The sequence below is a fragment of the Salmo salar genome, chromosome 18 (assembly GCF_965601325.2).
Source record: "Salmo salar chromosome 18, fSalSal1, whole genome shotgun sequence".
NCBI classification, from domain to species: Eukaryota; Metazoa; Chordata; class Actinopteri; order Salmoniformes; family Salmonidae; genus Salmo; species Salmo salar.
Genome location: NC_138308.1, coordinates 351,468 through 377,500, shown reverse-complemented (window position 1 = coordinate 377,500; position 26,033 = coordinate 351,468). Strand labels below are relative to the sequence as shown.

Genomic DNA, 26,033 nt, shown 5'->3' with positions numbered 1-26,033 from the left:
CTCTGTTGTCTCCAGGTGTACCCTGCACCCTAACGACTCCCTAGCGACGGAGGGTCCTCTGGTGTGTTGAGCTGTTCTGTCTCTCTGTTGTCTCCAGGTGTACCCTGCGCCCTAACGACTCCCTAGCGAAGGAGGGTCCTCTGTTGTGTTGAGCTGTTCTGTTGTCTCCAGGTGTACCCTGCGCCCTAACGACTCCCTAGCGACGTAGGGTCCTCTGGTGTGTTGAGCTGTTCTGTTGTCTCCAGGTGTACCCTGCGCCCTAACGACTCCCTAGCGACGGAGGGTCCTCTGTTGTGTTGAGCTGTTCTGTTGTCTCCAGGTGTACCCTGCGCCCTAACGACTCCCTAGCGACGGAGGGTCCTCTGGTGTGTTGAGCTGTTCTGTCTCTCTATCTCCAGGTGTACCCTAACGACTCCCTAGCAACGGAGGGTCCTCTGGTGTGTTGAGCTGTTCTGTCTCTCTGTTGTCTCCAGGTGTACCCTGCGCCCTAACGACTCCCTAGCGACGGAGGGTCCTCTGGTGTGTTGAGCTGTTCTGTCTCTCTGTTGTCTCCAGGTGTACCCTGCACCCTAACGACTCCCTAGCGACGGAGGGTCCTCTGGTGTGTTGAGCTGTTCTGTCTCTCTGTTGTCTCCAGGTGTACCCTGCGCCCTAACGACTCCCGAGCGACGGAGGGTCCTCTGGTGTGTTGAGCTGTTCTGTCTCTCTGTTGTCTCCAGGTGTACCCTGCACCCTAATGACTCCCTAGCGACGGAGGGTCCTCTGGTGTGTTGAGCTGTTCTGTCTCTCTATTGTCTCCAGGTGTACCCTGCGCCCTAACGACTCCCTAGCGACGGAGGGTCCTCTGGTGTGTTGAGCTGTTCTGTCTCTCTGTTGTCTCCAGGTGTACCCTGCGCCCTAACGACTCCCTAGCGACGGAGGGTCCTCTGGTGTGTTGAGCTGTTCTGTCTCTCTGTTGTCTCCAGGTGTACCCTGCGCCCTAACGACTCCCTAGCGACGGAGGGTCCTCTGGTGTGTTGAGCTGTTCTGTCTCTCTGTTGTCTCCAGGTGTAACCTGCACCCTAACGACTCCCTAGCGACGGAGGGTCCTCTGGTGTGTTGAGCTGTTCTGTCTCTCTGTTGTCTCCAGGTGTACCCTGCACCCTAACGACTCCCTAGCGATGGAGGGTCCTCTCAGCAGGGTGAAGAGTCTGAAGAAGTCTCTCAGACAGAGCTTCAGAAGGATCCGGAAGAGTAGAGTGTCTGGGAAGAAACGCCCCGTCCCCACGCCGACCAGCAAGGTAACACACACACACACACACACACACACACACACACACACACACACACACACACACACACACACACAGTGAGACAGCTTGATGTACAGTACACCCCCTGGACAGGACACTAGTCGATCTCCTGTTTCTGTAGTGAGACAGCTTGATGTACAGCGCTCTGACCGGGGCGGCAGCGTAGCCTAGTGGTTAGAGCGTTGGACTAAATCCCCGAGCTGACAAGGTACAAATCTGTCGTTCTGCCCCCTGAACAAGGCCGTTAACCCCACTGTTCCCTGGTGGGCCGTCATTGTAAATAAGAATTTGTTCTTAACTGACTTGCCTAGTTAAATAAAGGTCTTTTTTTTTTTGCCAATGTTTTACTGTCATAACAGCCGGGGCCGTTCGTAAATTCCTAAATTATTGTTCGCTCCGTCACTCTCAAACCAGAGGACTACGGTGGGAATTTCCCAACACAATGAATGAGCTTCACGATGAGCCTACATGACGCTGTTTTTACGGCAGCCATGTTAGCCCAACATTATATGGGGAATATTTAAATAATAAATATGCCGTTGGTAATGTCTAGAATTATAAAATAGATTTGGTTCTCACAGCGCATCCAATGAGTGTGACATAGCACCCAGTGTATGTTGGAGTGACATCACTTCCTGTGTGTGTGTGTGTGTGTGTGTGTGTAGATCCAGGAAGCCAATGCAGCGCTAGCTGACCAGGAGGAAGTAGCTCCGGTACAGAGGAGGATCGAGCCGAGATCAGCTGACGACTCTCTATCGGGAGTGGTGCGATGTCTCTATTTCGCCGATACGTACCTCAGAGACGGTATGATTCTGTCTGATACGTACCTTAGAGACGGTATGATTCTGTCTGATACGTACCTTAGAGACGGTATGATTCTGTCTGATACGTACCTCAGAGACGGTATGATTCTGTCTGATACGTACCTCAGAGACGGTATGATTCTGTCTGATACGTACCTTAGAGACGGTATGATTCTGTCTGATACGTACCTCAGAGACGGTATGATTCTGTCTGATACGTACCTTAGAGACGGTATGATTCTGTCTGATACGTACCTTAGAGACGGTATGATTCTGTCTGATACGTACCTTAGAGACGGTATGATTCTGTCTGATACGTACCTTAGAGACGGTATGATTCTGTCTGATACGTACCTTAGAGACGGTATGATTCTGTCTGATACGTACCTAGAGACGGTATGATTCTGTCTGATACGTACCTTAGAGACGGTATGATTCTGTCTGTCTGATACGTACCTTAGAGACGGTATGATTCTGTCTGATACGTACCTTAGAGACGGTATGATTCTGTCTGATACGTACCTTAGAGACGGTATGATTCTGTCTGATACGTACCTAGAGACGGTATGATTCTGTCTGATACGTACCTTAGAGACGGTATGATTCTGTCTGTCTGATACGTACCTTAGAGACGGTATGATTCTGTCTGATACGTACCTTAGAGACGGTATGATTCTGTCTGATACGTACCTCAGAGACGGTATGATTCTGTCTGATACGTACCTTAGAGACGGTATGATTCTGTCTGATACGTACCTTAGAGACGGTATGATTCTGTCTGATACGTACCTTAGAGACGGTATGATTCTGTCTGATACGTACCTTAGAGACGGTATGATTCTGTCTGATACGTACCTTAGAGACGGTATGATTCTGTCTGATACGTACCTCAGAGACGGTATGATTCTGTCTGTCTGATACGTACCTTAGAGACGGTATGATTCTGTCTGATACGTACCTCAGAGACGGTATGATTCTGTCTGTCTGATACGTACCTTAGAGACGGTATGATTCTGTCTGTCTGATACGTACCTTAGAGACGGTATGATTCTGTCTGATACGTACCTCAGAGACGGTATGATTCTGTCTGTCTGATACGTACCTTAGAGACGGTATGATTCTGTCTGATACGTACCTCAGAGACGGTATGATTCTGTCTGTCTGATACGTACCTCAGAGACGGTATGATTCTGTCTGTCTGATACGTACCTCAGAGACGGTATGATTCTGTCTGATACGTACCTTAGAGACGGTATGATTCTGTCTGATACGTACCTTAGAGACGGTATGATTCTGTCTGATACGTACCTCAGAGACGGTATGATTCTGTCTGATACGTACCTCAGAGACGGTATGATTCTGTCTGATACGTACCTCAGAGACGGTATGATTCTGTCTGTCTGATAACGTACCTTAGAGACGGTATGATTCTGTCTGATACGTACCTCAGAGACGGTATGATTCTGTCTGTCTGATACGTACCTCAGAGACGGTATGATTCTGTCTGTCTGATACGTACCTTAGAGACGGTATGATTCTGTCTGATACGTACCTCAGAGACGGTATGATTCTGTCTGTCTGATACGTACCTTAGAGACGGTATGATTCTGTCTGATACGTACCTCAGAGACGGTATGATTCTGTCTGATACGTACCTCAGAGACGGTATGATTCTGTCTGATACGTACCTTAGAGACGGTATGATTCTGTCTGATACGTACCTTAGAGACGGTATGATTCTGTCTGATACGTACCTTAGAGACGGTATGATTCTGTCTGATACGTACCTTAGAGACGGTATGATTCTGTCTGTCTGATACGTACCTTAGAGACGGTATGATTCTGTCTGATACGTACCTTAGAGACGGTATGATTCTGTCTGATACGTACCTCAGAGACGGTATGATTCTGTCTGTCTGATACGTACCTTAGAGACGGTATGATTCTGTCTGATACGTACCTTAGAGACGGTATGATTCTGTCTGATACGTACCTTCAGAGACGGTATGATTCTGTCTGTCTGATACGTACCTCAGAGACGGTATGATTCTGTCTGTCTGATACGTACCTTAGAGACGGTATGATTCTGTCTGATACGTACCTTAGAGACGGTATGATTCTGTCTGATACGTACCTCAGAGACGGTATGATTCTGTCTGATACGTACCTTAGAGACGGTATGATTCTGTCTGATACGTACCTCAGAGACGGTATGATTCTGTCTGATACGTACCTTAGAGACGGTATGATTCTGTCTGTCTGATACGTACCATAGAGACGGTATGATTCTGTCTGATACGTACCTCAGAGACGGTATGATTCTGTCTGTCTGATACGTACCTCAGAGACGGTATGATTCTGTCTGTCTGATACGTACCTTAGAGACGGTATGATTCTGTCTGATACGTACCTTAGAGACGGTATGATTCTGTCTGATACGTACCTTAGAGACGGTATGATTCTGTCTGATACGTACCTTAGAGACGGTATGATTCTGTCTGATACGTACCTTAGAGACGGTATGATTCTGTCTGATACGTACCTCAGAGACGGTATGATTCTGTCTGATACGTACCTTAGAGACGGTATGATTCTGTCTGATACGTACCTTAGAGACGGTATGATTCTGTCTGATACGTACCTTAGAGACGGTATGATTCTGTCTGATACGTACCTTAGAGACGGTATGATTCTGTCTGATACGTACCTTAGAGACGGTATGATTCTGTCTGATACGTACCTCAGAGACGGTATGATTCTGTCTGATACGTACCTTAGAGACGGTATGATTCTGTCTGATACGTGTGTGTGTATCTATGGTAACGTGTATATCTCTGTTTAATGTGTGTGTATCTATGGTAACGTGTATATCTCTGTTTAATGTGTATCTATGGTAACGTGTATATCTCTGTTTAATGTGTGTGTATCTATATTAACGTGTATATCTCTGTTTAATGTGTGTATATCTATATTAACGTGTATATCTCTGTTTTAATGTGTGTGTATCTATATTAACGTGTATATCTCTGTTTAATGTGTGTGTATCTATATTAACGTGTATATCTCTGTTTAATGGGTGTATCTATGGTAACGTGTATATCTCTGTTTAATGTGTGTATATCTCTGTTTAATGTGTTTGTATCTATATTAACGTGTATATCTCTGTTTAATGTGTGTATATCTATATTAACGTGTATATCTCTGTTTTAATGTGTGTGTATCTATATTAACGTGTATATCTCTGTTTAATGTGTGTGTATCTATATTAACGTGTATATCTCTGTTTAATGTGTGTATATCTCTGTTTAATGTGTGTGTATCTATATTAACGTGTACATCTCTGTCTCCTGCAGGTACTCACCACGGCCCGACGCTGTGGGCGGGGACGAACTCGGGGAGTGTGTATGCTTACGCGTTAGAGGTTCCGGGTGTTGGGTCGGGCCGCGTGTCCGGCCGTGGGGGTCCGGGAGGTCCGGGGGGGGGTCCGGGGAGCGGCTGTGTGGAGGCCGTGTTGGGTAAAGAGATCCAGCTGATGCACAGAGCTCCAGTCGTGTCCGTCTGCGTTCTGGACGGACGGGGGAAACCGCTACCGGAACCTTACCAAGCCTCTCTGGACCTGGCTGCCGCTCCGGACACGACTAACCCACACTCTGTCCTCATCGCTTCAGAGGAACAACTCAAGGTGTTTATATACACACACACACACACACACACACCTACACACACACACACACACACCTACACACACACACCTACACACACCTACATACACACACACACACACACACACACACACACACACACCACACACACACACACACACACACACACACCTTTTGGAAGGAACCCGTCAGTGTTAACAGGTGTATTGTGTTAACAGGTGTATTGTGTTAACAGGTGTATTGTGTTAACAGGTGTATTGACAGGTGTATTGTGTTGACAGGTGTATTGTGTTAACAGGTGTATTGTGTTGACAGGTGTATTGACAGGTGTATTGTGTTAACAGGTGTATTGTGTTAACAGGTGTATTGTGTTGACAGGTGTATTGACAGGTGTATTGTGTTAACAGGTGTGTTGACAGGTGTATTGTGTTGACAGGTGTATTGTGTTAACATGTGTATTGTGTTGACAGGTGTATTGTGTTGACAGGTGTATTGTGTTAACAGGTGTATTGTGTTAACAGGTGTATTGTGTTGACAGGTGTATTGTGTTAACAGGTGTATTGTGTTGAACAGGTGTATTGTGTTAGACAGGTGTATTGTGTTGACAGGTGTATTGTGTTAACAGGTGTATTGTGTTAACAGGTGTATTGTGTTGACAGGTGTATTGACAGGTGTATTGTGTTAACAGGTGTATTGTGTTAACAGGTGTATTGTGTTAACAGGTGTGTTGACAGGTGTATTGTGTTGACAGGTGTATTGTGTTGACAGGTGTATTGTGTTAACAGGTGTATTGTGTTAACAGGTGTATTGTGTTAACAGGTGTATTGTGTTAACAGGTGTATTGTGTTAACAGGTGTATTGTGTTGACAGGTGTATTGTGTTGACAGGTGTATTGTGTAGACAGGTGTATTGTGTTGACAGGTGTATTGTGTTGACAGGTGTATTGTGTTGACAGGTGTGTTGACAGGTGTATTGTGTTGACAGGTGTATTGTGTTAACAGGTGTATTGTGTTGACAGGTGTATTGTGTTAACAGGTGTATTGTGTTAACAGGTGTATTGTGTTAACAGGTGTATTGACAGGTGTATTGTGTTAACAGGTGTATTGTGTTAGACAGGTGTATTGTGTTAACAGGTGTATTGTGTTAACAGGTGTATTGTGTTAACAGGTGTATTGTGTTAACAGGTGTATTGACAGGTGTATTGTGTTAACAGGTGTATTGACAGGTGTATTGTGTTGACAGGTGTATTGTGTTGACAGGTGTATTGTGTTGACAGGTGTATTGTGTTGACAGGTGTGTTGACAGGTGTGTTGACAGGTGTGTTAACAGGTGTGTTGTGTTAACAGGTGTATTGTGTTGACAGGTGTATTGTGTTAACAGGTGTATTGTGTTACAGGTGTATTGTGTTAACAGGTGTATTGTGTTAACAGGTGTATTGTGTTAACAGGTGTATTGACAGGTGTATTGTGTTAACAGGTGTATTGTGTTAACAGGTGTATTGTGTTAACAGGTGTGTTGACAGGTGTTGACAGGTGTATTGTGTTAACAGGTGTATTGTGTTAACAGGTGTATTGTGTTAACAGGTGTATTGTGTTGACAGGTGTGTTAACAGGTGTATTGTGTTGACAGGTGTATTGTGTTGACAGGTGTATTGTGTTGACAGGTGTGTTAACAGGTGTATTGTGTTGACAGGTGTGTTGACAGGTGTATTGTGTTGACAGGTGTGTTAACAGGTGTATTGTGTTAACAGGTGTGTTAACAGGTGTATTGTGTTAACAGGTGTGTTAACAGGTGTATTGTGTTGACAGGTGTGTTAACAGGTGTATTGTGTTGACAGGTGTGTTAACAGGTGTATTGTGTTAACAGGTGTGTTGACAGGTGTATTGTGTTGACAGGTGTATTGTGTTAACAGGTGTGTTAACAGGTGTATTGTGTTAACAGGTGTGTTAACAGGTGTATTGTGTTGACAGGTGTTCAGTCTTCCTAAGGTCGGTGCGAAGACCAAGTTCAAGCTGACGGCTCATGAGGGTTGTCGCGTGCGGAGGGTTGCCACGGTGACGGTGTGTTCCACGGCCCAGGAGGACTACAGTGAGACCAGTCTGGTCTGTCTGACGAACCTGGGAGATCTTCACCTGTTTAATGTACCTGCCCTACGACCACAGGTAGGGGGGGGGGGGGGGGTCTGACTAACCTGGGAGACTTCACCTGTTTAATGTACCTGTCCTACGACCACAGGTAGGGGGGGGGGGGGTCTGACTAACCTGGGAGACCTTCACCTGTTTAATGTACCTGTCCTACGACCACAGGTAGGGGGGGGGGGGGGGGGGGTCTGACTAACCGTGGGAGACCTTCACCTGTTTAATGTACCTGTCCTACGACCACAGGTAGGGGGGGGGGGGGGGTCTGACTAACCTGGGAGATCTTCACCTGTTTAATGTACCTGTCCTACGACCACAGGTAGGGGGGGGGGGGGGTCTGACTAACCTGGGAGATCTTCACCTGTTTAATGTACCTGTCCTACGACCACAGGTAGGGGGGGGGGGGGGGGTCTGACTAACCTGGGAGACCTTCACCTGTTTAATGTACCTGTCCTACGACCACAGGTAGGGGGGGGGGGGGGGTCTGACTAACCTGGGAGATCTTCACCTGTTTAATGTACCTGTCCTACGACCACAGGTAGGGGGGGGGGGGGGGTCTGACTAACCTGGGAGATCTTCACCTGTTTAATGTACCTGTCCTACGACCACAGGTAGGGGGGGGGGGGGGGGGTCTGACTAACCTGGGAGATCTTCACCTGTTTAATGTACCTGTCCTACGACCACAGGTAGGGGGGGGGGGGGTCTGACTAACCTGGGAGACCTTCACCTGTTTAATGTACCTGTCCTACGACCACAGGTAGGGGGGGGGGGGGTCTGACTAACCTGGGAGACCTTCACCTGTTTAATGTACCTGTCCTACGACCACAGGTAGGGGGGGGGGGGGGGGTCTGACTAACCTGGGAGATCTTCACCTGTTTAATGTACCTGTCCTACGACCACAGGTAGGGGGGGGGGGGGGGGTCTGACTAACCTGGGAGACCTTCACCTGTTTAATGTACCTGTCCTACGACCACAGGTAGGGGGGGGGGGGGGTCTGACTAACCTGGGAGATCTTCACCTGTTTAATGTACCTGTCCTACGACCACAGGTAGGGGGGGGGGGGTCTGACTAACCTGGGAGATCTTCACCTGTTTAATGTACCTGTCCTACGACCACAGGTAGGGGGGGGGGGGGGGTCTGACTAACCTGGGAGACCTTCACCTGTTTAATGTACCTGTCCTACGACCACAGGTAGGGGGGGGGGGGGGTCTGACTAACCTGGGAGATCTTCACCTGTTTAATGTACCTGTCCTACGACCACAGGTAGGGGGGGGGGGGGGTCTGACTAACCTGGGAGATCTTCACCTGTTTAATGTACCTGTCCTACGACCACAGGTAGGGGGGGGGGGGGGTCTGACTAACCTGGGAGATCTTCACCTGTTTAATGTACCTGTCCTACGACCACAGGTAGGGGGGGGGGGGGGGGTCTGACTAACCTGGGAGACCTTCACCTGTTTAATGTACCTGTCCTACGACCACAGGTAGGGGGGGGGGGGGTCTGACTAACCTGGGAGACCTTCACCTGTTTAATGTACCTGTCCTACGACCACAGGTAGGGGGGGGGGGGGGGGGGTCTGACTAACCTGGGGAGGGCGACCCTGGGGCTTCACCTGTTTAATGTACCTGTCCTACGACCACAGGTAGGGGGGGGGGGGGGGTCTGACTAACCTGGGAGACCTTCACCTGTTTAATGTACCTGTCCTACGACCACAGGTAGGGGGGGGGGGGGTCTGACTAACCTGGGAGACCACCTGTTTAATGTACCTGTCCTACGACCACAGGTAGGGGGGGGGGGGGGGTCTGACTAACCTGGGAGACCTTACACCTGTTTAATGTACCTGTCCTACGACCACAGGTAGGGGGGGGGGGGGGGGTCTGACTAACCTGGGAGATCTTCACCTGTTTAATGTACCTGTCCTACGACCACAGGTAGGGGGGGGGGGGTCTGACTAACCTGGGAGACCACCTGTTTAATGTACCTGTCCTACGACCACAGGTAGGGGGGGGGGGGGGTCTGACTAACCTGGGAGATCTTCACCTGTTTAATGTACCTGTCCTACGACCACAGGTAGGGGGGGGGGGGGTCTGACTAACCTGGGAGACCTTCACCTGTTTAATGTACCTGTCCTACGACCACAGGTAGGGGGGGGGGGGGGGGGTCTGACTAACCTGGGAGATCTTCACCTGTTTAATGTACCTGTCCTACGACCACAGGTAGGGGGGGGGGGGGGGGGGGTCTGACTAACCTGGGAGACCTTCACCTGTTTAATGTACCTGTCCTACGACCACAGGTAGGGGGGGGGGGGGGGTCTGACTAACCTGGGAGATCTTCACCTGTTTAATGTACCTGTCCTACGACCACAGGTAGGGGGGGGGGGGGGTCTGACTAACCTGGGAGACCTTCACCTGTTTAATGTACCTGTCCTACGACCACAGGTAGGGGGGGGGGGGGGTCTGACTAACCTGGGAGACCTTCACCTGTTTAATGTACCTGTCCTACGACCACAGGTAGGGGGGGGGGGGGTCTGACTAACCTGGGAGATCTTCACCTGTTTAATGTACCTGTCCTACGACCACAGGTAGGGGGGGGGGGGGGGTCTGACTAACCTGGGAGATCTTCACCTGTTTAATGTACCTGTCCTACGACCACAGGTAGGGGGGGGGGGGGGTCTGACTAACCTGGGAGATCTTCACCTGTTTAATGTACCTGTCCTACGACCACAGGTAGGGGGGGGGGGGGGGTCTGACTAACCTGGGAGATCTTCACCTGTTTAATGTACCTGTCCTACGACCACAGGTAGGGGGGGGGGGGGGGTCTGACTAACCTGGGAGACCTTCACCTGTTTAATGTACCTGTCCTACGACCACAGGTAGGGAGGGGGGGGGGGGGGGGTCTGACTAACCTGGGAGACTCACCTGTTTAATGTACCTGTCCTACGACCACAGGTAGGGGGGGGGGGGGGTCTGACTAACCTGGGAGACTTCACCTGTTTAATGTACCTGTCCTACGACCACAGGTAGGGGGGGGGGGGGGTCTGACTAACCTGGGAGATCTTCACCTGTTTAATGTACCTGTCCTACGACCACAGGTAGGGGGGGGGGGGGGGGTCTGACTAACCTGGGAGACCTTCACCTGTTTAATGTACCTGTCCTACGACCACAGGTAGGGGGGGGGGGGGGGTCTGACTAACCTGGGAGACCTTCACCTGTTTAATGTACCTGTCCTACGACCACAGGTAGGGGGGGGGGGGGGGTCTGACTAACCTGGGAGATCTTCACCTGTTTAATGTACCTGTCCTACGACCACAGGTAGGGGGGGGGGGGTCTGACTAACCTGGGAGACCTTCACCTGTTTAATGTACCTGTCCTACGACCACAGGTAGGGGGGGGGGGGGTCTGACTAACCTGGGAGATCTTCACCTGTTTAATGTACCTGTCCTACGACCACAGGTAGGGGGGGGGGGGGTCTGACTAACCTGGGAGACCTTCACCTGTTTAATGTACCTGTCCTACGACCACAGGTAGGGGGGGGGGGGGGTCTGACTAACCTGGGAGACCTTCACCTGTTTAATGTACCTGTCCTACGACCACAGGTAGGGGGGGGGGGGGGGGGTCTGACTAACCTGGGAGATCTTCACCTGTTTAATGTACCTGTCCTACGACCACAGGTAGGGGGGGGGGGGGTCTGACTAACCTGGGAGATCTTCACCTGTTTAATGTACCTGTCCTACGACCACAGGTAGGGGGGGGGGGTCTGTGTGTGTGTTGCAGTGTGTGTGTGTGTTGCAGTGTGTGTTGCAGTGTGTGTGTGCAGTGTGTGTGTGTGTGTGTGTGTGTGTTGCAGTGTGTGTGTGTGTTGCAGTGTGTGTGTGTGTGTGTGTTGCTGTGTGTGTGTGTGTGTGTGTGTGTGTGTGTGTGTGTGTGTGTGTTGCAGTGTGTGTGTGTGTTGCTGTGTGTGTGTGTGTGTGTGTGTGTGTGTGTGTGTGTGTTGCAGTGTGTGTGTGTGTGTGTGCTGTGTGTGTTGCAGTGTGTGTGTGTGTGTGTGTGTGTGTGTGTGTGTTGCAGTGTGTGTGTGTGTGTGTGTGTGTGTGTGTGTGTGTGTGTGTGTGTGTTGCAGTGTGTGTGTGTGTGTGTGTGTGTGTGTGTGTGTGTTGCAGTGTGTGTGTGTGTGTGTGTGTGTTGCAGTGTGTGTGTGTGTGTGTGTGTGTGTTGGCAGTGCTGTGTGTGTGTTGCAGTGTGTGTGTGTGTGTGTTGCAGTGTGTGTGTGTGTTGCTGTGTGTGTGTGTGTGTGTGTGTGTGTGTGTGTGTGTGTGTGTGTGTGTGTGTGTGTGTGTGTGTGTTGCAGTGTGTGTGTGTGTGTGTGTGCTCCGCGGTGTGCAACTCGCTGCCTCCTGCGTCCCAGAGCCCAGGCCAGACACTCTGGGCCGAAAAGCAACCAAAACCCCATCTGGCGCGGATGCAGTGTTCCCACCACTCCGGTGTGGCCTCAAACTACTCTCATACGTTGCAACGTTATGAAGTTAGCACTTCTCCTTAATGCAACCGCTGTGTCAGATTTTAAAATAGCTTTACGGAGAAAGCACATTGTTCAATATTCTGATTACAGAGATCAGCCATCACGGTGAGCTATACAGTTACCCGCCAAGTTCTGGAGTCAACTAAACTCAGAATTACTATTATAAATATTCTCTTACCTTTGCTGATCTTCGTCGGAATACACTCCCAGGACTCCCACTTCCACAAGAAATGTTGTTTTTGTTCTAAATAATCCATATTTATGTCCAAATACCTCCGTTTTGTTTGCGCGTTCAGGTCGCTTATCCAAAGGCATAACGCGCGAGCGCAGTACCAGAGACGAAAAGTCAAAAAAGTTCCATTAACGTTCGTAGAAACATGTCAAACGATGTTTACAATCAATCTTTAGGGTCTTTTTAACGTAAAACATCGATAATATTCCAAACGGACAATAGCGTATTCATTACAGAGGGGAAAAAGGAGGAGAGGCGTGCCAGTGTGCCCGCGCAGTAAACAACTCACTGGTCACAGGCAGTCCACTGATTGACTGAGCTCCCTATTCTCTGCCCAGTAACAGGAGAAGGATGAAACATGCTTCTAAAGGCTGTTGACAGCCAATGGAAGCCTTAGGAAGTGCAACGTGACCCCACAGACACTGTAGTTTGAATAGGGATTAGATAGAACTACAACTCACTTCCTGGTTGGATTTTTGTGTCAGGTTTTTGCCTGTCATATGAGTTCTGTTATACTCACAGACATCATTCAAACAGTTTTAGAAACTTCAGGGTGTTTTCTATCCAAATCTACTAATAATATGTATATCCTACCTTCTGGGCCTGAGTAGCAGGCAGTTTAAATTGGGCACGTCATTCATCCGAATTTCCGAATACTTCCCCCTGTCACTAAAACGTTAACCTCCGTCTGTCTGTAGGTGCGTTATGACTGTATCCGTAAAGAGGACATCAGCGGCATCGCTTCCTGTGTCTTCACCAAGAACGGCCAGGGTGAGAACGCGCACACACACACTACCACACACACACACACACACTGCAAAACACACACACACACACACACACACACACACTGCAAAACACACACACACACACACACACACACACACACACACACACACACACACACACACACACACACACACACACACACACACTGCAAAACACACACACACACACTGCAAAACACACACACACACACTGCAAAACACACACACACACACACACACTGCAAAACACACACACACACACACACACACACACACACACACTGCAAAACACACACACTGCAAAACACACACAGCAATATTGTTTCCGTCTGTCTCTCTGTGTGTGTAGGGTTCTACCTGATCTCTCTCTGTGTGTGCAGGGTTCTACCTGATCTCTCTCTGTGTGTGTAGGGTTCTACCTGATCTCTCTCTGTGTGTGCAGGGTTCTACCTGATGTCTCTCTGTGTGTGTAGGGTTCTACCTGATCTCTCTGTGTGTGTAGGGTTCTACCTGATCTCTCTCTGTGTGTGTAGGGTTCTACCTGATCTCTCTCTGTGTGTGCAGGGTTCTACCTGATGTCTCTCTGTGTGTGTAGGGTTCTACCTGATCTCTCTCTGTGTGTGTAGGGTTCTACCTGATCTCTCTCTGTGTGTGCAGGGTTCTACCTGATGTCTCTCTGTGTGTGTAGGGTTCTACCTGATCTCTCTGTGTGTGTAGGGTTCTACCTGATCTCTCCGTGTGTGTAGGGTTCTACCTGATCTCTCTGTGTGTGTGTAGGGTTCTACCTGATCTCTCTCTGTGTGTGTAGGGTTCTACCTGATCTCTCTCTGTGTGTGTATGGTTCTACCTGATCTCTCTCTGTGTGTGTATGGTTCTACCTGATCTCTCTCTGTGTGTGTATGGTTCTACCTGATCTCTCTCTGTGTGTGTGTAGGGTTCTACCTGATCTCTCTCTGTGTGTGTGTAGGGTTCTACCTGATCTCTCTCTGTGTGTGTGTAGGGTTCTACCTGATCTCTCTCTGTGTGTGTGCAGGGTTCTACCTGATCTCTCTCTGTGTGTGTGTGCAGGGTTCTACCTGATCTCTCTCTGTGTGTGTAGGGTTCTACCTGATCTCTCTCTGTGTGTGCAGGGTTCTACCTGATCTCTCTCTGTGTGTGTAGGGTTCTACCTGATCTCTCTCTGTGTGTGCAGGGTTCTACCTGATGTCTCTCTGTGTGTGTGTAGGGTTCTACCTGATCTCTCTCTGTGTGTGTATGGTTCTACCTGATGTCTCTCTGTGTGTGTGCAGGGTTCTACCTGATCTCTCCATCAGAGTACCAGCGTTTCTCCCTGTCAGCTAAAGTCATCACTGAACCTCTGTGTGCTGTGGAGCTGGAGCGACCGCTGGACCAAATCATCAGGTCACTACACTAACGTCCTCTCCCGTCCTCTCCCGTCCTCACAACTCCTGGCCTCTCCCGTCCTCACACCTCCTGTCCTCACACCTCCTGTCCTCACACCTCCTGTCCTCTCCTGTCCTCTCCTGTCCTCACACCTCCTGTCCTCACACCTCCCGTCCTCTCCCGTCCTCACACCTCCTGTCCTCTCCTGTCCTCACACGTCCTGTCCTCACACCTCCCGTCCTCTCCCGTCCTCACACCTCCTGTCCTCTCCTGTCCTCACACTTCCTGTCCTCACACCTCCCGTCCTCTCCCGTCCTCACACCTCCTGTCCTCTCCTGTCCTCACACCTCCTGTCCTCTCCTGTCCTCACACCTCCTGTCCTCACACCTCCTGTCCTCACACCTCCTGTCCTCTCCTGTCCTCACTCCTCCTGTCCTCTCTTGTCCTCACACCTCCTGTGTTAATATGGAGTTGGTCCCCCCTTTGCTGCTATAACAGCCTCCTCTCTTCAGGGAAGTCATTAATATGGAGTTGGTCCCCCCTTTGCTGCTATAACAGCCTCCACTCTTCAGGGAAGGCATTAATATGGAGTTGGTCCCCCCCTTTGCTGCTATAACAGCCTCCACTCTTCTGTGAAGGCTTTCCACTAGATGTTGGAACATTGCTGAGGGGGACTTGCTTCCATTCAGCCACAAGAACATTAGTGAGGTCGGGCGCTGATGTTGGGGCGATTAGGTCCTGGCTCGCAGTCGGCGTTCCAATTCATCCAAAAGGTGTTCGATGGGGTTGAGGTCAGGGCTCTGTGAAGGTCCAGTCAAGTTCTTCCACAATGATCTCGACAAACCATTTCTGTATGGACCTCGCGCACAAAGGGGGGCGTTGTCATGCTGAAACAGGAAAGGGCCTTCCCCCCAAATTAATCTCCCAACATCAGATTCCACAAACAAATAAGGAATATACTTTTAAAAATAATAATAATAATAATATAAATAATACATTATATCAAATACAGACGTGTAGCAAATACATTTATTTATTTATTAACATTTATTTGACATTTTTTTTTGTTTGTTTTGCATACGGTTTAATGATTCTAAATTGTTTTCCGAATCAGATTTAAAAAAAAAATAAAAAAAAAAAAAATAGCCTTTTTTTTTTTTGTTCTTCATAAATTTTGATAAATTTTGATTTGTGTAAAATCAATTGGAATCAGTGTGTAGTAAAAATAATATGTTAAACTTAAGATATTTCAACGGTTGTATGTATTTTTGTGGCCAAGATAGATAGATATATATATATATTAGTTTTACATCCAGTCCAGAACACCTCACTATGTAAACAATTACAAAAATATTAAAAATAATTGTTCAATAGATTCAGTTTCTAGTCCACCAGGTCTGTATTTAGAAATCAAGCCGTGAATCTGTGTGAAGTGATCCGAGCACGGCGCTCGTTTTTACATCATCAAAAACCGATGAAGCCCAACAAAATATCGCAGAGGGGAACAGACTTTCCTGTCGAAAATATCCCTTAATAAACAATTGTTGGAATTTCTTATCTAGTTAAACCTATGCTAAATTCACCTGGATATCGGTTACAATCAGAGATATATTACAAAATTATATTCTGAAGTAAAGATTTTATCCCGCTAGGTATATAAACTTTTAATAAACAGTGTCATATTCCTTGCTTGCCGTAAATTATCTCCGCGTTAAATAGATTCCAACTAATGCTAAATAATTGGCTGACAAGGACAATGTTTTTCCAGGAACCAATTACATCTTGTTTCTATGTAAAATCGACCCGTTATCCCATAAATAAAACATTTATCAGGTGAAAAGTTGTGTTTATACAGAAAAGCCCAACACATTAAAGGAAGTTTACCCCCCACGATATATAAACTTCACAGGAAGTTTACCCCCCACGATATATAAACTTTCACAGGAAGTTTACCCCCACGATATATAAACTTTACAGGAAGTTTACCCCCACGATATATAAACTTCACAGGAAGTTTACCCCCACGATATATAAACTAAACAGGAAGTTTACCCCCCACGATATATAAACTAAACAGGAAGTTTACCCCCACGATATATAAACTTCACAGGATGTTTACCCCCACGATATATAAACTTCACAGGAAGTTTACCCCCCACGATATATAAACTTTCACAGGAAGTTTACCCCCCCACGATATATAAACTTTCACAGGAAGTTTACCCCCACGATATATAAACTTTCACAGGAAGTTTACCCCCCACGATATATAAACTTTCACAGGATGTTTACCCCCCACGATATATAAACTTTACAGGAAGTTTACCCCCCACGATATATAAACTTTCACAGGAAGTTGTTACCCAGGTATCGACAACAACGACAGTGAGCTACTGCTCTGATGCTGTTCTCTGTCTCCGTAGCGACGACGCAGCCGTGCCTCTCCGGGCCAACGGAACTCACCGGAACCAGGCTGAAGGTAACGTGGAGAACGATTCTCACATCGGTCCTTCTGCTAACAGTTTACTAGCCCTGCTGTTAACCAATCCCCCCCTTTCACATGACCTCAGTCTGACCTCTAACCCCTGCCCCCCCCCCCCCCCAGGGTTAACCGAGGACCCCCAGTGTGGCCTGTCCTCCTCACCTCCCCCCTCCCCTCTGGACTCCCCCCTCAGCATGGCTGACCTCAGCCTGGACACTACCGGAGAACTCACAGTAGAGGACGTCAGGGACTTCATCACGTAAGATATGACATTTACGTGTTTTACGTCATTTAACAGACGTTCTCATCCAGAGACTTAGTCACATTAACGTGTTTTACGTCATTTAACAGACGTTCTCATCCAGAGACTTAGTTACATTAACGTGTTACGTCAACAGGTTATGTAATGGGAACAGCTAGCGTAGGGCTAAATGTGCCAGGTTATGTAACGGGAACAGCTAGCATAGGGCTAAATGTGCCAGGTTATGTAATGGGAACAGCTAGCATTGGGCTAAATGTGCCAGGTTATGTAATGGGAACAGCTAGCATAGGGCTAAATGTGCCAGGTTATGTAATGGGAACAGCTAGCGTAGGGCTAAATGTGCCAGGTTATGTAATGGGAACAGCTAGCGTAGGGCTAAATGTACCAGGTTATGTAATGGGAACAGCTAGCGTAGGGCTAAATGTACCAGGTTATGTAATGGGAACAGCTAGCATAGGGCTAAATGTGCCAGGTTATGTAACGGGAACAGCTAGCATAGGGCTAAATGTGCCAGGTTATGTAATGGGAACAGCTAGCATAGGGCTAAATGTGCCAGGTTATGTAATGGGAACAGCTAGCGTAGGGCTAAATGTGCCAGGTTATGTAATGGGAACAGCTAGCATAGGGCTAAATGTACCAGGTTATGTAACGGCAACAGCTAGCATAGGGCTAAATGTGCCACGTTATGTAACGGAAACAGCTAGCGTAGGGCTAAATGTGCCAGGTTATGTAATGGGAACAGCTAGCGTAGGGCTAAATGTGCCAGGTTATGTAACGGGAACAGCTAGCGTAGGGCTAAATGTGCCAGGTTATGTAATGGGAACAGCTAGCATAGGGCTAAATGTGCCAGGTTATGTAATGGGAACAGCTAGCATAGGGCTAAATGTACCAGGTTATGTAATGGGAACAGCTAGCATAGGGCTAAATGTGCCAGGTTATGTAATGGGAACAGCTAGCAGCTGATGCTTAAACGTTTTATAATAGTCGTAAGTATGGACCCCTGGGTTTTTGGAAAATGGGCCGGGACACACCCAGACACGTTAACACGAACACGTCGACGTCTGATTTACACGTGTGTGTGTGTGTCTCTGTGTGTGTCTCTGTGTGTGTGTGTGTGTGTGTGTGTCTGTGTGTGTCTCTGTGTGTGTCTCTGTGTGTGTGTGTGTGTCTCTGTGTGTGTCTCTGTGTGTGTGTGTGTGTGTGTGTGTGTGTGTGTGTGTGTGTGTGTGTGTGTGTCTCTGTGTGTCTCTCTGTGTGTGTGTGTGTGTCTCTGTGTGTGTCTCTGTGTGTGTGTGTGTGTGTGTGTGTGTGTGTGTGTGTGTCTCTGTGTGTGTGTGTGTGTGTGTGTGTCTCTGTGTGTCTCTGTGTGTGTGTGTGTGTGTGTGTGTGTGTGTCTCTGTGTGTGTGTGTGTGTGTCTGTGTGTGTGTGTGTGTGTGTGTGTCTCTGTGTGTGTGTGTGTGTGTGTGTGTCTCTGTGTGTGTGTCTCTGTGTGTGTGTGTGTGTGTGTGTGTGTGTGTGTGTGTGTGTGTGTCTCTGTGTGTGTGTGTGTGTGTGTGTGTGTGTGTGTGTGTGTAGTACCGTGGACGAGGTAGAGAATAACTTGAGGAACATCACAGAGGATGGAATCCTCATCACCTGAACAGGTAACTACACTACACACACACACACACACACACAGACACACACACACACACACACACACACACACACACACACACAGAGACACACACACACACACAGAGAACACACACACACACACACACACACTATACACTACACACACACACTGACTATACACACACACGTTATACCCCCTACCCCAGGGTTCCCCTCGTTATACCCCCCTACCCCAGGGTTCCCCTCGTTATACGCCCTACCCCAGGGTTCTCCTCGTTATACCCCCCTACCCCAGGGTTCCCCTCGTTATACCCCCCTACCCCAGGGTTCTCCTCGTTATACCCCCCTACCCCAGGGTTCTCCTCGTTATACCCCCCTACCCCAGGGTTCTCCTCGTTATACCCCCCTACCCCAGGGTTCTCCTCGTTATACCCCCTACCCCAGGGTTCTCCTCGTTATACCCCCTACCCCAGGGTTCCCCTCGTTATCCCCCCCTACCCCAGGGTTCTCCTCGTTATACCCCCCTACCCCAGGGTTCCCCTCGTTATCCCCCCTACCCCAGGGTTCCCCTCGTTATACGCCCTACCCCAGGGTTCTCCTCGTTATACCCCCCTACCCCAGGGTTCTCCTCGTTATACCCCCCTACCCCAGGGTTCCCCTCGTTATACCCCCCTACCCCAGGGTTCTCCTCGTTATACCCCGCTACCCCAGGGTTCCCCTCGTTATACCCCCTACCCCAGGGTTCTCCTCGTTATACCCCCTACCCCAGGGTTCCCCCCTACCCCAGGGTTCCCCTCGTTATACCCCCTACCCCAGGGTTCCCCTCGTTATACCCCCTACCCCAGGGTTCCCCTCGTTATACCCCCTACCCCAGGGTTCCCCTCGTTATACCCCCTACCCCAGGGTTCTCCCCTACCCCAGGGTTCTCCTCGTTATACCCCCCTACCCCAGGGTTCTCCTCGTTATACCCCCTACCCCAGGGTTCTCCCCTACCCCAGGGTTCTCCTCGTTATACCCCCCTACCCCAGGGTTCCCCTCGTTATAACCCCCTACCCCAGGGTTCCCCTCGTTATACCTCCTACCCCAGGGTTCCCCTCGTTATACCCCCTACCCCAGGGTTCTCCTCGTTATACCCCCTACCCCAGGGTTCCCCTCGTTATACCCCCTACCCCAGGGTTCCCCTCGTTATACCCCCTACCCCAGGGTTCTCCCCTACCCCAGGGTTCCCCTCGTTATACCCCCCTACCCCAGGGTTCCCCTCGTTATACCCCCTACCCCAGGGTTCTCGTCGTTATACCCCCCTACCCCAGGGTTCTCGTCGTTATACCCCCCTACCCCAGGGTTCCCCTCGTTATACCCCCTACCCCAGGGTTCTCCTCGTTATACCCCCCTACCCCAGGGTTCTCCTCGTTATACCCCCTACCCAAAGGTTCTCCTCGTTATACCCCCCTACCCCAGGGTTCTCCTCGTTATACCCCCTACCCCAGGGTTCTCCTCGTTATACCCCCCTACCCCAGGGTTCCCCTCGTTATACCCCCCTACCCCAGGGTTCTCCTTGTTATACCCCCTACCCCAGGGTTCTCCTCGTTATACCTCCTACCCCAGGGTTCCCCTCGTTATACCCCCTACCCCAGGGTTCCCCTCGTTATACCCCCCTACCCCAGGGTTCTCCTCGTTATACCCCCTACCCCAGGGTTCTCCCCTACCCCAGGGATCTCGTCGTTATACCCCCTACCCCAGGGTTCTCCTCGTTATACCCCCTACCCCAGGGTTCCCCTCGTTATACCCCCTACCCCAGGGTTCTCCCCTACCCCAGGGTTCTCCTCGTTATATCCCCTACCCCAGGGTTCTCCTTGTTATACCCCCTACCCCAGGGTTCTCCCCTACCCCAGGGTTCCCCTCGTTATACCCCCTACCCCAGGGTTCTCCCCTACCCCAGGGTTCTCCTCGTTATACCCCCCTACCCCAGGGTTCTCCTCGTTCTACCCCCTACCCCAGGGTTCCCCTCGTTATACCCCCTACCCCAGGGTTCCCCTCGTTATACCCCCCTACCCCAGGGATCCCCTCGTTAATACCCCTACCCCAGGGTTCCCCTCGTTGTACCCCCTACCCCAGGGTTCTCCCCTACCCCAGGGTTCCCCTCGTTATACCCCCTACCCCAAGGTTCTCCTCGTTATCCCCCCTACCCCAGGGTTCCCCTCGTTATCCCCCCTACCCCAGGGTTCTCCACGTTAACCCCCCTACCCCAGGGTTCTCCACGTTAACCCCCCTACCCCAGGGTTCTCCTCGTTATACCCCCCTATCCCAGGGTTCCCCTCGTTATACCCCCTACCCCAGGGTTCTCCCCTACCCCAGGGTTCTCCTCGTTATACCCCCTACCCCAGGGTTCTCCTCGTTCTACCCCCCTACCCCAGGGTTACCCTCGTTATACCCCCTACCCCAGGGTTCCCCTCGTTATACCCCCCTACCCCAGGGTTCTCCTCGTTATACCTACTACCCCAGGGTACCCCTCGTTATACCCCCTACCCCAGGGTTCCCCTCGTTATACCCCCCTACCCCAGGGTTCTCCTCGTTATACCCCCTACCCCAGGGTTCTCCCCTACCCCAGGGTTCTCGTCGTTATACCCCCCTACCCCAGGGTTCCCCTCGTTATACCCCCTACCCCAGGGTTCCCCTCGTTATACCCCCTACCCCAGGGTTCCCTCGCCCCCCTACCCCAGGGTTCTCCTCGTTATACCCCCTACCCCAGGGTTCTCCCCTACCCCAGGGTTCTCCTCGTTATACCCCCCTACCCCAGGGTTCTCCTCGTTATACCCCCCTACCCCAGGGTTCTCCCGCCCCCCTACCCCAGGGTTCTCCTCGTTATACCCCCTACCCCAGGGTTCTCCTCGTTATACCCCCTACCCCAGGGTTCCCCTCGTTATACCCCCTACCCCAGGGTTCTCCTCGTTATACCCCCTACCCCAGGGTTCTCCTCGTTATTCCCCCTACCCCAGGGTTCCCCTCGTTATACCCCCCTACCCCAGGGTTCTCCTCGTTATACCCCCCTACCCCAGGGTTCTCCTCGTTATACCCCCCTACCCCAGGGTTCTCATCGTTATACCCCCCTACCCCAGGGTTCCCCTCGTTATACCCCCTACCCCAGGGTTCTCCCCTACCCCAGGGTTCTCCTCGTTATACCCCCCTACCCCAGGGTTCTCGTCGTTATACCCCCTACCCCAGGGTTCTCCCCTACCCCAGGGTTCCCCTCGTTATACCCCCTACCCCAGGGTTCCCCTCGTTATACCCCTACCCCAGGGTTCTCCTCGTTATACCCCCTACCCCAGGGTTCTCCTCGTTATACCCTCCTATCCCAGGGTTCTCCTCGTTATACCCCCTACCCCAGGGTTCCCCTCGTTATACCCCCCACCCCAGGGTTCTCCTCGTTATACCCCCTACCCCAGGGTTCTCCCCTACCCCAGGGTTCTCCCCTACCCCAGGGTTCCCCCCTACCCCAGGGTTCTCCTCGTTATACCCCCCTACCCCAGGGTTCTCATCGTTATACCCCCCTACCCCAGGGTTCCCCTCGTTATACCCCCTACCCCAGGGTTCTCCCCTACCCCAGGGTTCCCCTCGTTATACCCCCCTACCCCAGGGTTCTCCTCGTTATATTCCCCCTACCCCAGGGTTCTCCCCTACCCCAGGGATCTCGTCGTTATACCCCCCTACCCCAGGGTTCCCCTCGTTATACCCCCTACCCCAGGGTTCCCCTCGTTATACCCCCTACCCCAGGGTTCTCCCCTAACCCAGGGTTCCCCTCGTTATACCCCCTACCCCAGGGTTCTCCTCGTTATACCCCCTACCCCAGGGTTCTCCTCGTTATACACCCCTACCCCAGGGTTCCCCTCGTTATACCCCCTACCCCAGGGTTCTCCCCTACCCCAGGGTTTTCCTCGTTATACCCCCCTACCCCAGGGTTCTCCTCGTTATACCCCCTACCCCAGGGTTCTCCCCTACCCCAGGGTTCTCCTCGTTATACCCCCCTACCCCAGGGTTCCCCTCGTTATACCCCCCTACCCCAGGGTTCCCCTCGTTATACCCCCTACCCCAGGGTTCCCCTCGTTATACCCCCTAACCCAGGGTTCTCCTCGTTATACCCCCTACCCCAGGGTTCCCCTCGTTATACCCCCTACCCCAGGGTTCCCCTCGTTATACCCCCCTACCCCAGGGTTCTCCTCGTTATACCCCCCTACCCCAGGGTTCCCCTCGTTATACCCCCCTACCCCAGGGTTCTCCTCGTTATACCCCCCTACCCCAGGGTTCCCCTCGTTATCCCCCCCTACCCCAGGGTTCCCCTCGTTATACCCCCCTACCCCAGGGTTCTCCTCGTTATACCCCCTACCCCAGGGTTCCCCTCGTTATACCCCCTACCCCAGGGTTCCCCCCTACCCCAGGATTCCCCTCGTTATACCCCCTACCCCAGGGTTCCCCTCGTTATACCCCCTACCCCAGGGTTCCCCTCGTTATACCCCCTACCCCAGGGTTCCCCTCGTTATACCCCCTACCCCAGGGTTCTCTACCCTACCCCAGGGTTCTCCTCGTTATACCCCCCTACCCCAGGGTTCTCCTCGTTATACCTCCTACCCCAGGGTTCCCCTCGTTATACCCCCTACCCCAGGGTTCTCCCCTACCCCAGGGTTCTCCTCGTTATACCCCCCTACCCCAGGGTTCCCCTCGTTATAACCCCCTACCCCAGGGTTCCCCTCGTTATACCCCCTACCCCAGAGTTCCCCTCGTTATACCCCCTACCCCAGGGTTCTCCTCGTTATACCCCCTACCCCAGGGTTCCCCTCGTTATCCCCCCTACCCCAGGGTTCCCCTCGTTATCCCCCCTACCCCAGGGTTCCCCTCGTTATACCCCCTACCCCAGGGTTCTCCCCTACCCCAGGGTTCCCCTCGTTATACCCCCCTACCCCAGGGTTCCCCAGGGTTCCCCTCGTTATACCCCCTACCCCAGGGTTCTCCTCGTTATACCCCCTACCCCAGGGTTCTCCCCTACCCCAGGGTTCTCCTCGTTATACCCCCCTACCCCAGGGTCCCCCTCGTTATACCCCCCTACCCCAGGGTTCTCCTCGTTATACCCCCTACCCCAGGGTTCTCCTCGTTATACCCTCCTACCCCAGGGTTCTCCTCGTTATACCCCCTACCCCAGGGTTCCCCTCGTTATACCCCCCTACCCCAGGGTTCCCCTCGTTATACCCCCTAACCCAGGGTTCTCCTCGTTATACCCCCTACCCCAGGGTCCCCTCGTTATACCCCCTACCCCAGGGTTCCCCTCGTTATACCCCCCTACCCCAGGGTTCTCCTCGTTATACCCCCCTACCCCAGGGTTCCCCTCGTTATCCCCCCCTACCCCAGGGTTCTCCTCGTTATACCCCCCTACCCCAGGGTTGTCCTCGTTATACCCCCTACCCCAGGGTTCCCCTCGTAATACCCCCTACCCCAGGGTTCCCCTCGTAATTCCCCCTACCCCAAGGTTCCCCTCGTTATACCCCCTACCCCAGGGTTCCCCTCGTTATACCCCCTACCCCAGGGTTCCCCTCGTTATACCCCCTACCCCAGGGTTCTCCTCGTTATTCCCCCTACCCCAGGGTTCCCCTCGTTATACCCCCTACCCCAGGGTTCTCCCCTACCCCAGGGTTCTCCTCGTTATATCCCCTACCCCAGGGTTCTCCTCGTTATACCCCCTACCCCAGGGTTCTCCCCTACCCCAGGGTTCCCCTCGTTATACCCCCTACCCCAGGGTTCTCCCCTACCCCAGGGTTCTCCTCGTTATACCCCCCTACCCCAGGGTTCTCCTCGTTTTACCCCCTACCCCAGGGTTCCCCTCGTTATACCCCCTACCCCAGGGTTCCCCTCGTTATACCCCCCTACCCCAGGGTTCCCCTCGTTAATACTCCTACCCCAGGGTTCCCCTCGTTGTACCCCCTACCCCAGGGTTCTCCCCTACCCCAGGGTTCCCCTCGTTATACCCCCTACCCCAGGGTTCTCCTCGTTATCCCCCCTACCCCAGGGTTCCCCTCGTTATCCCCCCTACCCCAGGGTTCTCCACGTTAACCCCCCTACCCCAGGATTCTCCACGTTAACCCCCCTACCCCAGGGTTCTCCTCGTTATACCCCCCTACCCCAGGGTTCCCCTCGTTATTTCCCCTACCCCAGGGTTCTCCCCTACCCCAGGGTTCTCCTCGTTATACCCCCTACCCCAGGGTTCTCCTCGTTCTACCCCCCTACCCCAGGGTTACCCTCGTTATACCCCCTACCCCAGGGTTCCCCTCGTTATACCCCCCTACCCCAGGGTTCTCCTCGTTATACCTCCTACCCCAGGGTTCCCCTCGTTATACCCCCTACCCCAGGGTTCCCCTCGTTATAACCCCCTACCCCAGGGTTCTCCTCGTTATACCCCCTACCCCAGGGTTCTCCCCTACCCCAGGGTTCTCGTCGTTATACCCCCCTACCCCAGGGTTCCCCTCGTTATACCCCCTACCCCAGGGTTCTCCTCGTTATACCCCCTACCCCAGGGTTCCCCTCGTAATACCCCCTACCCCAGGGTTCCCCTCGTAATTCCCCCTACCCCAAGGTTCCCCTCGTTATACCCCCTACCCCAGGGTTCCCCTCGTTATACCCCCTACCCCAGGGTTCCCCTCGTTATACCCCCTACCCCAGGGTTCTCCTCGTTATTCCCCCTACCCCAGGGTTCCCCTCGTTATACCCCCTACCCCAGGGTTCTCCTCGTTATATCCCCTACCCCAGGGTTCTCCTCGTTATACCCCCTACCCCAGGGTTCTCCCCTACCCCAGGGTTCCCCTCGTTATACCCCCTACCCCAGGGTTCTCCTCGTT

The 26,033-nt window shown here is 51.5% G+C and overlaps 1 protein-coding gene across 1 annotated transcript in view; it reads left to right on the top strand.

Moving 5' to 3' along the window:
- The window catches only part of llgl1 (LLGL scribble cell polarity complex component 1), an 81,452-nt gene that overhangs the window by 52,547 nt on the left and 2,872 nt on the right, over positions 1 to 26,033 (top strand). The window contains exons 14-22 of the mRNA XM_082965448.1: positions 1,130 to 1,280; positions 1,958 to 2,096; positions 5,449 to 5,777; positions 7,728 to 7,919; positions 13,342 to 13,414; positions 14,700 to 14,811; positions 17,217 to 17,272; positions 17,399 to 17,534; positions 19,114 to 19,181. Of these exons, the coding sequence (XP_082821574.1) occupies positions 1,130 to 1,280; positions 1,958 to 2,096; positions 5,449 to 5,777; positions 7,728 to 7,919; positions 13,342 to 13,414; positions 14,700 to 14,811; positions 17,217 to 17,272; positions 17,399 to 17,534; positions 19,114 to 19,177 (1,252 nt within the window). The 3' untranslated portion in view covers positions 19,178 to 19,181. The remainder of the gene's footprint in view (positions 1 to 1,129; positions 1,281 to 1,957; positions 2,097 to 5,448; positions 5,778 to 7,727; positions 7,920 to 13,341; positions 13,415 to 14,699; positions 14,812 to 17,216; positions 17,273 to 17,398; positions 17,535 to 19,113; positions 19,182 to 26,033) is intronic.